Genomic DNA, 14,466 nt, shown 5'->3' on the forward strand with positions numbered 1-14,466 from the left:
CACCTCATAACTGAACAAAATAAGTTATTTTCATAATCATTGCTGCTAAGGTGAGGAACCAAATGCAAACCAAGACATGCATTTTTTAGTACCACTGAATGGTTTTTCAATCAACAGGCAGCGTGGCACTTTCAAATTTTATTTTAAAAAAATGTACAAAGAGGAGGTATATTCCTGCTCTCTTACTCTTCAAGAGGAGCGTGACAGCACCTATTTCACAATCCCAATTGTTCATCCATAAAAACATCTTAATTTGGCAGGCTATCACCAATTTAAAAAAAAACAAGTTCTAATTTCATAAGATAGAGGAGAGACTCCAGCAGGGTAGCTGTGCTCCTAATGGCTCATTAATGCGGTAGTCTATTTCCAACGGTTTACTCTCAAGAGCTGCATGTAAGCCAAAAAGAGGAAGGTGCATGTCAAGCAGAAGAGGGCCAGCTCATTCTCCCAGAAACCCCACGTGCTGTAGTCAATTTCTTGGTCCTTCATGTAATGCTCTCCAGGGACCCTGAAGGAAGAATATGGGAAGCAGGCTGCTGGTAAAAGCCCCAGACCTTCTGAGCATTGCACAGTACACCCATCGCTAACAAGCAGGCAAACATTGTTGAGAAAAGCTTCTGGAATATTCCAGAATATACCGTAACTCTTACTTTGCAAACCTGCATGTCATTTTTCAAAAAAAAAACCAACAACAAAAAACCCACTGAATTGTCTTTTTATAAAAATTAAATTAATGGAAAATAGCTTGTAATGAGACCTATCAGCTGTGATAGGCGCAACTTCAGAGGCAGAATTCACCTTCCCACTCAACTGCAGGAAGAGAGGTTGGTATCAGTGTTGATTCACTATTTCTTGCTCTCAGCCATGGGATGCTTGTGGTTCTTAATGAGTGCAATGGATGTGGCCAGGGCCATTGGATTTCTCTTGGAGCCATCCCTCCTTCTCTACCCTTCCAATGGCAGAACGGAGAGGGGAATGCCAGGGTGGATGGAAAGCCCCTTGGGCTCCGCAGTATCTCATGGCCTCATGTTTCTCCAACACACCACTGACAAGGGAGGGGAAATGCAAGCCCTGGAAGTGGAACACTTACTTTCCCATCCAGCTGCCCCAGCCCCAACTTTTGGTCCTGGCTGGTGTGAGACCAGCAGAGCTCTGGATTTGCCAGCTTTTCTGCAAGGGTTCTCTGTTTCCCATCCCCCATTAGAGTGCTCTCCCCAACAGGATGGTTTTTACCTGGTAGAGTTCAAGTAGAAGACTCTTCCTTTAAGTTCATTGATGGTCAGAGCCTGAAATTGAAACATGCATTTTACAAACGCAAATTATTGGGGTGGGGGAGACATTTTTGACTGTCAGGTCACCCAGTTTCTGGGTGCTTTCATATTGCAAACAAGTTCAGGTATCAGTTTGTTTGCATCATGTTTTTTTTTTTTTAAATTTGGGTAGATTTTCTGCAGAAAGTAAATCTGGTTTAAATTGGGGTGGGTTAGACATTTTGATGCTGATGCCACAGCTCAGGCTAGAGTGGATGGTACAATAAACTTGCATGAGCATCTGAACCAGTTCCAGAATCACCCATTTGTGACACTTTTCTCCCCAAGTGCATTTTTGTCATTGTTACTATTTGCAAAAGGGAAAGAAAAGATAACTGGAGCTAGGTGTACAAACCAGTGTTTGTTGGCAGATGGGAAGTGTCTGAGCATTTAACCCAGTGTTTCTCAAACTTGGGTCTCCAGCTGTTGTTGGACTCCATCATCCCTGACCAGTGGTCCTGCTAGGTAGGGATGATGATGCTGTGGTTCAGCAGAAGCTGAAAACCCCAGTTTGATAAACACTGATTTTATCATTAACCTACCCACTGATTCCCCTCCTGTGAGACTCTCACCAACCCCTTCCCAGCAGACTTCTTTCCACACTTGTAGGCCAGCTGGGGAAATAACCTTTAAAACATCTTGGGGAGGGAGCTGCAGTTGGAAAAAAGTCAGTCCCTGTGACTCACATTCATGCCATATCTGTAGATACTAATCCATTTGATCCAGGACAGCCAGCTCAACATGGAATTGAGGTTGACAAGAAATCCACCAAAGACCTGCAGGATATAGGATGCCCAAACAAACAAGCAAATAATTAAAGACCACAGTAAGAACTTAACAAGTCCCAAGGGGTTCATTAAACAGTGACAGGCACTTTGAGTCATGCTCCAAGTTTGGAAGCATTAGCTTTCACTTTTGGTTAGCCACCAATTGTGGTGACATTAGGAGTAACAAATGGATTAATTTTCAACAAGCCGAACTTCAAACCACGGTTTCTGAAATTGGCTTGACTAACCATGACCAACATTAACCACAGCTCCAGACTGTATGGTATGCTGCAATTAGTGTAAGCTAAAGCTTCCAAACTCCTCCTTAGGAGGGAGTGGGGAGCAAAAGAGCTCTTTAGGGGACTCGGCTCATTCACATCTCGGTTAACCATAGTTTGATGTGACATTTCGATCTATAGTTTGGCTCGAAGTCACAGAAGCGAGCAAAGCAATGAGAGACAAATACTTGGTGCTTTTGGGGCTACTGTTTGTATCTGATTTCAGTATCTTAGTTTTGTCTTTTGCTGTAACGTCTAACTGTACCCTAGAAATTTCATATGCAGAGCTTAAACTCCAGCAGAAACTGTTTTCTAAGTAGCCATGCACGTTATTAAAAAAGGGTGCACCATCCGTATGAATGTTTTGAAGAACTGAAAAACAGAACAGCTTACCATCATGAAGACGTATGGAAGGGCAATCAAGAGGTTGGCAATGGCAAATGCATTGACACTGGCGCTCACTAGGAAAGCCATGCTCACTGCTGCAAGGTTAGTCAGGCTAAGAGACAAAACGTGCAGGAAGAAAGATTCTGCATCGTTTTTGAGACCTGGAGGTGGGCAGAAAGAGAAAAAGTTGCATGGCACCCTTCAAACCCTTAGCTTAGGGATGGGGAACCCTTGGTCCTCCAGAAACTGCTGGGACTCCAGCTCCCATCATTCCTGGTCACTTTGGCTAGGGTTGATGGGAGTTGGGAGTCCAAGAGCATTGGGTGGGCCACAAGTTCACCATCACTGTCCTAGCTCATTTAGTGCTTCTATCCCTGCATCCATTCGGGTTCTCCTAAGTGGCCTTTGGTTGGTTGTTTCCCTTCGTAAGTTTCCTGCTTGAGGAAATGGATTTGTGTCTTACTTTGGGCAAATATTTATGTGTTACTGACTGCAGGGCTGACACTCCTAAGAGAACAAAAAAGCATAGCTGATGATGGGCTATTCAAGGTTGTGAGGGGGTGGGGAACAGATCAGAGACATATTTGTGTACAGAGACTCCTGCTGAAGAGAGATTTCCAAGCTTTGTTCATGTTTGGCAAAGAACAAAAGGCTCACAAAGGAAGAAAGAGAACAGTAGCCGGCTGGATTCATGAAGTCCATCATTCTCTGCAAGAATCCCAGCAACCAGCAAATCACAGTCCACTCCTAGATGACCTATTGGAAATTGGTCTAACAGTGAAACATGGCCTACTCTCTGCTCACACTGTCCTTGATATGTTTGCTGACCTTTTAAATTAAGTGTGTCTGTGTGTGTGTGTTTAAAAATCCTTAATTTGTGTCTTATTTCCACCCCCCAAAAAGATTTGGACTGGAAGAAATGTCACACTCCCCACCCCTTATGTCACAACTGCTGCCACCAGTTGATGGATCAGATCAAATAACGTAACACTTTACTCACCCATCATGAAATAGGAAATGGAAGAGAACAGCAGGACAGGCAGGATTCGATTGGGAACGAGATCAGCAAACACTTTGGCTAGAAAGTATGCAGATGTCCTATAGTAACCTCTGGCACTCTCATGGCTAGAAAAAGGAGGAGGAGGAAACTCAGGGTTGTATCTGGTTGTGTCTCCATACTGACAGAAAGCTTTTTGGTCCAGTTGACGTTGAAAGCAGGGAGAGGCTATTCTAGCCAATTCCACCTTCCCTCTTTCATGCAGCTGCATGAAAAATCTGCAGAGAACCCTCTAGGACAGCATGGGAGGAAAAATGCAGGGAGGGAGGGCCGCAAGAGGTAAAAAAATGGATAATATTTTTCAACACCATCCACTTTCCTGGAACCCATCAGAGCCTTCGATCAGCAGAGGGACACAAAGATACAACACCTCTACATTAATGTATTTAAAAAGCTGTGCCACCAACACGGGATTCAACAGGTGAACAAGGTTTTTAGGAAGGTGGATCAGAGACTGTTTTAGGGTAGTGTGCCATGCTGCCGGGGGAGCCAAAACATTGCTGAAGAATGGAATGGGAGAGGTGCTGAAATTTGAGAGCCCCAAGTCCACCACTGGATGGATTTCCATTCCCACCTATAAAGAACAGTTTCACAATGGAACCAAAGTTCCCCCTGAAGCAAGAAAGTGGAATCATCTCTCTTGGAGACATACATATTCAGGGTCCAAATATTCTCGGGGCCAGTGGTTGGACGGATGGCCTTTCCAGTTCTACAATCCTATCTCGAGGTGCAAGGCTGGGGCATGGAAGGAAAAAAGAGGGGGAGTTGTTTTTACAGCTGATGATTTCAACCTTGCTCCCCCTTCTAATCCTGCAAGCAAAGTTTGGAGAGGAAAACCTGCATTGGCTAGCTCCTTGATGCTATAATTACACCATTACACATCTAATTCAATTTGAGACTCTGCAGGCACAGTTTTCTGGAAAGGCCATGGCACTGGGCATGTCTATTACAGAATGAGTTTTCTCGGAAGCAGGACTGCTGCTCACATGAAGAGCTTTCTGTCGTAGATGAAGAGCTCCACAGCTGACAAGTTCCCAAAGATCTGAGTGAGAACCATGAAAAAGAAAGCTCCTAGCCTGCAGCAAAAAAAGAACAGATGTACGAAAGAGGAATTACATATAACTCTGCATGCTGCAATTATGCAGGAGTGCAGACTGCGGTATTTAGTGCAGAATTCCACTGCCAGACACCCACCCACTTACACACTTGGCTTTCATTTTAAAAGGGCAGGTTTCTAGCCAGTATGAAAGTAACAGCTTGAAAATGCATGAGAAATGCCTACTGATACTGGAAATGTCAGAGAGGCAGTTGAGTAAGACGTCCAGTGGTTAGAAGGGTCCCTTTCCACAAGTCAAGTTAAAACTGCAACTGTGCAAATTAGCAGTAACAGCATAATTCTTCTTCATTAATAAAAATTATGCCATTTCATTTCAATTCCCTCCCTTCATTTACTGCACTCACATACTGTATGGATTTTATATCAATTAGGGGGTGTCTACTTTGGGTTCTCTCTGTATCTCATTTTTCCAGTCTGCAATCCTGCACATTTCCACATCAGTTTGTGATTACTCCCCACCCCTCACTCAAATGCTCATAAGAATTTGTCAGCATTTTAATTCACATTCTTCCAACATTTTTGCATGCATTTTCTTTATTATAATACATCTTGCATGTTATTTTCACTAATATTTGCATTTTTACATACAACTGTCCCCCAATATACACACATTTATGTACACATCACTGCAGATGTGAATGTCAAAGGATAGCTGTGTTTTGGTTTGCAAATTGTTCCGAGAAGTGCAAATTATGCAGTTGTACATCAAAATGCAAACTGACCCTGATTTTGCCCCCATCTCTAATCCTGATGAGATACTCTATTCTCAGAGGATTGCATCCAGAGGAAACTGCCAGGAGTCAGTCTGGAACCATAAATAGCTTCTGGATTCACCCAAGCTACAATTGCTGAGGAGGCCCATCGGGATGCTCAAAAACATTCCCATTGGACATGCTAGAACATGGGAACATGGGAGAAAGAAAGATGGTGAAATGCTGTGCTCTAGGGCCACCTGAGTAGGAATGAGCACCTTACCTGTTCTGTAGGGCTTCCGGCAGAGTGTCCGGGATTTGGTAGTAAATGAGCCCCACCAACAAGGAGAAGACCATGCCCAAAAGGATCTGGCCAATGGAGGTCTGAGGATTCCTCAGCAGATGCTTCACATTACGGCAGCTCACAACATACAACTAGAGAACAGTGTGGCATTAATAGCTTGACATGAGGGATCTCTCTCCCTACTTCTTGACAATTCCCCCCCTAAAGATGTTGCTATTGTGAAAATGTCCACCTTCCCAGCAAAGTGGCGTCCCATGTTTGGGACAATTATCTGGAAAAACCAAACCAAAACAAAAAGAAACCTTTTAAGTCATAAACATACTAGATCCACTGAAATGGACAGACATTAGTTAGTTCAGTCCATTAATTGTTATGGGTCTGCCCCAAGGAGGACTTTGTCGGGTACCATCCTGTGATTGTGCTGCACACACAGCCTCGTTGCTCAGGGCAGGCGTGTCACCACCTACAACGAGCTTAATGATGTATCACATTCTTCATTCAAAGTGGCAGACATCACTCTTAGCAGTAGAACGCAAATCAGAAGCACTGCCGCTGCCCATATGGCAATACGTACAGTCACAGAGTTGGTTGCAAGCAGCAGAAGGCAAAACTATAGTAGCTGTTGATGCTGATGTGAGTTCTAAATACAATATTGGACACAGAGCTCCAGCTAACGAGAGTTGGGGGTGTTTTGGTCAATGATTTAGGAAAAGGAGGATAGCCCTTCCTTGGTAGTTGTATGGAGATTACTGTACAGAATCACGGAGTGGGAAGGGTCCTGCAGTCCAGCCCCCTGCAATGCAGGAATCTCAACTGAGAAATGGCCATCTTAAGAAGAAAAAAGATTTTTAATGTCCCCACATTTGGTTAAATAGGTAGAGAAAACAAAACTGATCTATGCAGATTGTAGCCCAGTTTTATTACAGGTTTATTTGAATGGATCAAGGCAAATGTTGTGCTTATTTGCGGATCCGTCACCCTTTCTCTGTTCCTGCCCCTGTTCCCAGCCCTTTCCCCTTCACCTGCTGGGCGAATGAGGTGGCATAAGTGGCTTTTGATGTGGTAGCATCGCAGCCTTGGTTCGGGAATGACTGTAGGTTTTTCAGATCTTCTTGCAGCTGCTCATAGTAGGAGGACTGATGGTAATAACTGGAAAGCGCGTTCTTGTCAAGGGAACAATTGCTGGAGAAAAGGCCATCCTTCTTGTTGCATGCTTCAAACAAAAGGTAGATTTTTTTAAAAAATAGACAGTTTATTCATCTTAAGATACAAGCGGTATGACCCAGTTCCTACCAGCCCAAGGCATTATATGTTGCCTGAGGCGAAGGACAAGATGGCAGCTCCACATTCTACATGCAAAAAAAGGACTGGACTGGCAGTGGAATCTTCCTGCAACAACAGTGATGGGGCAGCACCCCACTCTGCACAAGGCCCTGGGGGTGGGGTGCAGACCAGGCCACATCATACCTTCGGCCCTTCGATACCTTGCCACCACTTGCACACCGGTCCACTTGGCACCTAGTCAGCCATGGTGCCAGCATGCATCCCATGAGCTGAGCAACATAAGCGCATGTGTAATGCCAGCTGGAGGGCATGGCCAGGTGGGATAACCACCACCTCCGGCCTGCTCGCTTAGTAAGGGACATTTCTGGCAGACTGCTTCCTCCTCACCCAGCCCCAGATATCTGCTGTTTGAGGTGGCCATCTCAATTTGTCTAATGGTGGCACTTTGCCTGATCAATCCCAGCTAAAAATGAATGTGATTTCTCTTAGCTATCCTGGCATCAGGTCGCAATCCGTTTGGACACATCAGCCACCCATGCCAGCTACCAACAGAGCGACACTTGCAACACTCTGCCAGTGCAGACCCCCCTCACCCACCCGCCAAGCATGCAGGTGGCAGGTTCACCAGCAGGACGTCTCTTGGTGGAACCTTGCAGAAGGCTTCCAATTGTTCCAAGGGCAAAGCAGGTCTGGATCCCAAGCTATTCTTAAGTCAGCGCTGGCTGGCAAAGGGTCTGAGTCAGGCCCAAATGCTGCATCAGCCTGAAACGGACACAGGGATTGGGCCAAATTTGCTTCTGAACCACCACTTTTCACGGGTGCCACTGTGGCTAGCTAGACTGCAGGTGTGGCAGAAAATCCACTGCTCTTCAGAACCTCAGCGGCGGCAATGGCAAATTACAATTGCTTTGGCCCGAAACTTTTTGTTTTTGACAAGACATGACTGCAGCCAGACTCAGGGCAATTTGACCAGGGTGCCCTAAAAATAGCATTGTATAGGGCTAGTCTAATCTTCATTATACACTGGGAAGGAGTATCCAATGATCTTCAGAATTACCCATCATTTCAGTGTACAAAGCTCTCATTATGGCTCGTTTTCATGCGCCTGTATAGTTCTGGCTTGCGGGAGACCAGCAAAGGCTGATCTCAGTGCTATTATGGTGTTAGTGGAAAATTAAATTTCCCGAATGGCTGTATGCCATCTCCTACTTCAAGCCTGATGCAGACACATTAGTTTCACTGTGGGCTGCATTGCTTCCGTCTCCATTTATTAAAGGCTGAACATAAAAGGCACAGGACAGAGTACACAGAAGGGATGGGAGCTGATGATAATTTGGCACTGTTAAATATTTGTTGGGTGGCTGGTTCCTGGGCTCAGCGATGGGCGTTTTCTGTTCTTGTCCCTGATAATATGTAGAGTCTACTAATCCCACCATTCTGTTAATGGTGGGATAATTATAATTCTCAACAAGGGTGCTCAAATAGTTTCATTTATCTCATTAATTGTTACACCACTCCTGTATGGCAGGTCAGTATTAATATATCCATATTGCAGATGGAGGCCTGAGGCCAAGAGCATGTGGCTAGTCTGCAGCCAACAAGTACCTTTCAAAATGAGGGGAGATTTGATTTGAATCAGATTCACAGCTTACTCTTTCAGTCCCTCTCCTACTGTTGTTCTCAGGCTTACCTCCAAGCAAAGGTAGAGCAGCAGAGGTACTTGTGAGAATTTAAATATTGCCATATCTAATGGATGGTCTCTGTCCTTGGGAAGGCAGGCCCTGCTGTCTGAAAGTCAGGCTTCCATAACCACAACTACAACCATTATAGTTTGGGAAGATTATTACCACCCCCCGACTCAGTTTCTCAAACTAAATCAATTACTGGAGGGGGGAAAGCACTCACCCAAGTGTTGTTGAGGCTGGGACTGTATCACCTCCCCACTGATTACATCCAGAAAGAAGTCCAAGGGATTGTTAAACTGCTCACACTGATAGCCTGAAATTGAAATTCATGTGAGAGGGAGACACACAAAGAGAGGCCTAACATCAGCTTCAGTTCAGGGCATTTCCTGCCACAGTTCATGATGATTTACTGGACACAGAGAAGAAATCAGAATATTTTTACGTGCTGGCTTTAGAAGTTCCACCCTGTCTTCCTCCAGAAGTCATAGGTGCTTTTTGTTTCTTTTCTGGGAGAGACACTTTTCTTCCTTACCAATGCTACTGAAATAAGTTGTGGCTTCATCTGCTGCTCCTGCAAATATTATTTCTCCCTTGCTCATCAAGGTCAGATGGTCAAACAGCCTGAAGATGGAGTAGCGCGGCTGATGAATTGAGAAGATCACCGTTCTCCCTTTCCTGGAAAGTCTGCAAAGCAGATAATGCTTAGTTGTTGGAGTGAAAGAGGTCCTTAGCACATGGCTGCCACCAGAAAGCGCTCAGCAATTGCTGAGTTCTAGCCCTGGCAGTGTGTTCCGAGGATGATGTGCGACTGCTGCTATGCAGATAGGTATTATTTCTGGTGGTGTGTTAAATGCAAATAAATAATGTGCATTCATAAAAGAAAAAATCGTATGCAGATGTTGCTTCACCTGCAGCAGATTTCTCTGCCATAGAGGCAAGCTGCTTCTTAAACTAGATGGTGGCTTGTCTCTTTAGCAATGGGGACGACTGCAGTAGAAGCTGCATGTTAAGCTCTGGCTGTATGAACACTAGTTTCCCATTCATGCGTATCACTCTGTTGCCTCATTAGCATTTTTGGGGGGGGGGTTGAGTGAGTGTGTGAGAGATCTCTGAAGACCTATTTGGGTTAAGGCGTTTTTATTTTTAGCAGAGACAGAATGCACAGAAACTCACTGGTGCAAAAGCTGCATGATGGCGTTAGCTGTGTTGGCATCCAGCCCTGTGGTTGGCTCATCCAGAAAGATCAGGGAAGGTGAAGTAATCAGTTCCATACCAATGCTGCAGCGTTTCTTCTCACCCCCTGAAACGCCACGCAGGAATTCAGTCCCAATCTGACGCCACGGAAAGAAGCAGGGAGCATGGGAAGATAAAAGGATACAAAGGCTTAAAAAAAATCCATTGAATTTACTTTCCACCAAAGACAAACCGTAACCCAGCCATTCTACCATTTCCTGTTTCATTAACATTCACCATTCTAAAGTAGATGCTGAGAAGCTTGGTTCTCTATGGAAATCAGGGACAAGACAAGGGGATGGGCTTCTTCTATTACCTTCCTATGTAAAGGGTCCTCATACAAGCACAGCCCTTATGCAAGAGCAGAGGAGGAAGTCAACCTGTGTCAGGGAATATGTAGCGTCTCCTCTTCACAAGGTAAGTGTGGAGCAGGGGCTCATGGGGCTGAATAGCCTCCAAAGAGGGAGACTCTGGCACAAAAAAATGTAGCAAGTTAAGGAGAAGAATAGGCTGGGACCCTTCTCTCCAATGCGCCAGTCTTCCATATACAGGAGAGTGTTTTATCATGCAAACTCCCACCTGCAGCCTGGAGCCCCCAAACAGGCTTTCCTGAATGTTCGTAAGAACTAGGCCTTCTCTAAGATGTACAACTCCAGATGTCCCGTAATCGCTGAACAAGGACCATGATGGCTGCGGCTGATGGTAACTGAACTCCAACCAGATCTGGAGGGCCACAAGTAGCTCTGTGGCTTACCTTGGTGTCTGCACAGTCCTGTAGGCCCAGCTCCTGTATCACAGCATCAACCTTGACCTTCTTCTCTGTGTTGCTGTTCCTGTTCTGTGGCAGCCGCAGGTTGGCGGAGAACTGGAGGTTCTCCCGGATGCTGAGGGTTCCTGTCAGAATGTCCTCCTGCAGGCCAGGGAAATTTAGATGCCTTAGGAAGCGAAAGGATTCCCACAGGGGAAGGAGGACACATTGGATAAGAGCACTGACACCATGCTGAGCAACAGCAGCTTTTCTTGGGGCAAGCACTTGCTGGGTATCAGGCAGGATTACACATCCAATGCCTTTGTTTGCATGGTGGATCTCTTCAGTGTAACAGAACCAAGGCACCAAATCCCACCCTTCTAACATGCTTACAACCACTGGCCAATAGGATTCAAGCAGAGCCTCTTTGTTTGAGCTGGTTGACATAAGGGAGCAAAGATTGTGAACCATACTGTGCAATAAGTTGCACTGCACTGCACTGCAATAAGCAGTGTTCACATTACTATACACTGAAATGCAACATAATATATGCAAATTGATTAACATTTAATTCAATTACAATAACCAATTGCAAAATAAAATAACCAACGAGCTACAATAACCAATGTTGTCTGCTTCCTCTGCCCCCTTCCTTTTCTTTGATGCAGCTGTGCAGGAGATTCAATTTCCATTAATCCCTGGTTTAGCATTATGCTTGACCCCTAAACTGTGGCTGATGTTAAGCATTGTTGGTTTAAACAAGCCAGCTTCATAACCCTGAAGTTGACTGGTTTCAGACAAGCCGTAGTGAATACTAAGCTTCGTTTATTGGGTTCTGATGACACAACCAGCTGTGCCTATGCAAAAGCAGAAATAAAAGCTTCTAAAATCTGCCTTGCAGACATGCATTAGGAAGGGGGAAGAAGTGCAGGATCCTGAATCTTCCTGTGGCTTATCCCCCATATGGTTTAGTGTGAATTGCGCCAGTATCCCTAGAGGCATTTTTACTGTACCAAGATGCATCTAGAATATAAATTCTGTCCCTGACCATCATTGAGATGTTAACTGGACATTACATACATATAACATGGCCCTGACACCATCTCCTTTTCTCCTCCCCCCTCCAAAGAAGGAGCGGGGTGGGGGTGGGGGGTGGGGCTTGCTCTAGGGAAGCAACAAGAAGGGAATTGACTCTTCCTTGACCTCTGCTTCTCTGCTCTGAAAGCAGAGATTTCAAATGGAAAAGTGGCTGGTCAGAAGAAAGTGAGTGTCTAGCTTCTTCTGCATGGTCTTTCCATGCAAACTCCTTAAAGACATTTCTGTATATAAAGGGGATGCCTGAGGTGGGCAATAATACCACTGTGATTTCATGAGGCTGCAACTCATTTCTTTTTCAGTTTCCTGAAATTATGTTCCAGTAAATCCAAGGGGTTAGTATATCCATATCCAGAGTACACTTGTTCAGATTATTGGTTAACTTCAATTAACTATAAAATATGTGAACAGATACCAAAAAAGTTGCACATAAAGAAGAGTTTACCTGGACTACATAGGCAGAACACTGATGAAAATTGGAGTCTACCAACTTTCCATCCATAAAGATCTGCCCACCTGTAAGCCCTTTGGGGTCTTTCCATCCTGCTAGGACATCGAGGAGCCTAGAGATGGGGTGGAGGGGAAGGAAACAAGTCACGGGCAGCTCATCACTCTGTTCCCAGGGGCTCTTGGAATAAAGAGGAAGGAGAATAAAAAAGAAAAGGAGGGTGTGAAAAGCCGACAAAATAAAGGAGGAGAAGGAAAAAACAGGGAAGAAGGTTTTGAATGGGAAAAGTCGAGAATAAAGGAAGACAAGGGGAAAAGAAGGGTTTGGGTCTAAAAATAAAAAGAAGGACCCCCCCAAAAAAAAGAATTGTAGAGGAGATAAGGGGAAAGATACTGTAGAAAAATGATGCCAAGTAAAGGTATTGCAATCCTGATTGAAGAGTTGAAATGGAAATAAAAGGAGGAAGAGCAGGGCATGATGTGAATAAATGTTTAAAAATATATAGAGAAGCAGCAGAAGAAAAACAAGACAAATCACAGAGAAGAGTAAATTTTGAAGGACTTGTTTATCCATGTTCTGCTTATCTGGCTGCTTTCTCTTACAACCCCCTCCCCAGAATTAATATTCAAACTTCCCATTCTTATAACATCCAAGGAAAGAAAGACAATGGAATGAAGAGACTACAGTGGTCTAGTGTAAGACTACATGTCTATGTAGAGATGCAAGTCCCACTGAGTTCAATGTGGGGAACTGCACTCAACACACATGATCCCGCAGTGTGGAGCCTCCATTTTAATAAGCGTCCCACCCAGTTGCAGAAAACGCATCGGCTGCACCCAAATGCAAACAGCGACCAGCAAGAACTGTGGCTGGTTGCAGAAGTGGATGGCTGAGCACCTTCCACTGGGAATGTGCAAGCACCATTGTCTGTGGGTGGAAGAGCTGCCAAGAGAGAAGAGTAGGTGGGCTGGAGGCAGGAAACTATTGCATACAGAGGGAAAAGTGCAACTGGGGAATGAGTCACCCCCAGGACATGCAAAACACAGGTATGAAGGACAAAACTTACGAAGTTTTCCCACTTCCGGTTGGCCCCAAGATGGCATTCATCCCAGGCTTCATAATACCACTGCAGAAATAGAAATGGGTTGGTGCCAGTTCCCAGACCAGACATTTCTGAACTGTATTTTGCATGGAAGGAGCGTCTCCACCCCCATCGTTCAGCCCATACACTGAGGTTCAGCGTCAAGGTCCTTCTGCTGGTTCCCTCACTGCAAGAAGCAAAGTTACAGGGAACCAGGCAGAGGGCCTTCTCGGTAGTGGCGCCCGCCCTGTGGAATGCCCTCCCATCAGATGTCAAGGGAAAAAACAACTATTTGATGTTTAGAAGACATGTGAAGGCAGCCATGTTTAGGGAAGTTTTTAATGACTGATGTTTTAATGTATTTTTAATCCTTTGTTGGAAGCCGCCCAGAGTGGCTGGGGAAACCCAGCCAGATGGACGGGGTATAAATAAATAATTTTATTTATTTATACCAAATATATTATTATTATTATTATTATTATTATTATTATTATTATTATTATTATTTTCTAAAGTTACAAATTGCCATGGGATTTTTTTTTTAAGCACTGAAGATCTGCCATGTGTCAGCAACAGTGTGAAAAGTACCATGTTGTTGTGGCAGTTTTTATTTTACTGCCATGCCAATATTACCTTTCCCCTCAGAAGACCTATCCTTCCAGCTTTTGTGATATACACACAATCGATTTCATCTTACAATTAGTGGCTGGAAAGATAAATCAGCAAGGATGATTTGGGCACTAGTTTGCCCGCTCCCACTAACCCCTAATCACCACTGAACGCATCTAAAAGCCCAGTGCTGGGAAACTTGTGGAACGCCTGATGATGCTGGACTATAATTCCCTTCAGCCCTGATCAGAGTGGCCAGTGACTGGGGGTGGGGGTTGCCGTCCAACAACATCTGGCAGGCCACACTTTCCCCATCCTTGCAATAGGCCAGCAATAGCACAATTCTTTCTGAGCAGACATGCATAGTCTCG

At 44.7% G+C, this 14,466-nt stretch overlaps 1 protein-coding gene across 6 annotated transcripts in view; it reads right to left on the reverse strand.

Moving 5' to 3' along the window:
* Positions 1-287: 287 nt before the first annotated feature.
* The window catches only part of LOC128413927 (broad substrate specificity ATP-binding cassette transporter ABCG2-like), a 30,654-nt gene continuing 16,475 nt past the window's right edge, over positions 288-14,466 (reverse strand). For 3 of the 6 annotated variants that reach the window (XM_053388468.1, XM_053388470.1, XM_053388467.1), the window contains 14 exons: positions 13,472-13,531; positions 12,403-12,520; positions 10,869-11,024; positions 10,055-10,212; positions 9,414-9,565; positions 9,102-9,194; positions 6,935-7,125; positions 5,892-6,043; positions 4,786-4,875; positions 3,743-3,867; positions 2,749-2,903; positions 1,997-2,086; positions 1,234-1,286; positions 288-508 (listed from right to left, as the gene is read on the reverse strand). In XM_053388468.1, coding sequence (XP_053244443.1) covers positions 361-508; positions 1,234-1,286; positions 1,997-2,086; positions 2,749-2,903; positions 3,743-3,867; positions 4,786-4,875; positions 5,892-6,043; positions 6,935-7,125; positions 9,102-9,194; positions 9,414-9,565; positions 10,055-10,212; positions 10,869-11,024; positions 12,403-12,520; positions 13,472-13,531 — 1,741 coding nt within the window. In that variant the 3' untranslated portion in view covers positions 288-360. The remainder of the gene's footprint in view (positions 509-1,233; positions 1,287-1,996; positions 2,087-2,748; positions 2,904-3,742; positions 3,868-4,785; positions 4,876-5,891; positions 6,044-6,934; positions 7,126-9,101; positions 9,195-9,413; positions 9,566-10,054; positions 10,213-10,868; positions 11,025-12,402; positions 12,521-13,471; positions 13,532-14,466) is intronic. The other 3 variants (XM_053388472.1, XM_053388471.1, XM_053388469.1) reach the window with 2 other exon arrangements.

The sequence above is a fragment of the Podarcis raffonei genome, chromosome 5 (assembly GCF_027172205.1).
Source record: "Podarcis raffonei isolate rPodRaf1 chromosome 5, rPodRaf1.pri, whole genome shotgun sequence".
Classification (NCBI taxonomy): Eukaryota; Metazoa; Chordata; class Lepidosauria; order Squamata; family Lacertidae; genus Podarcis; species Podarcis raffonei.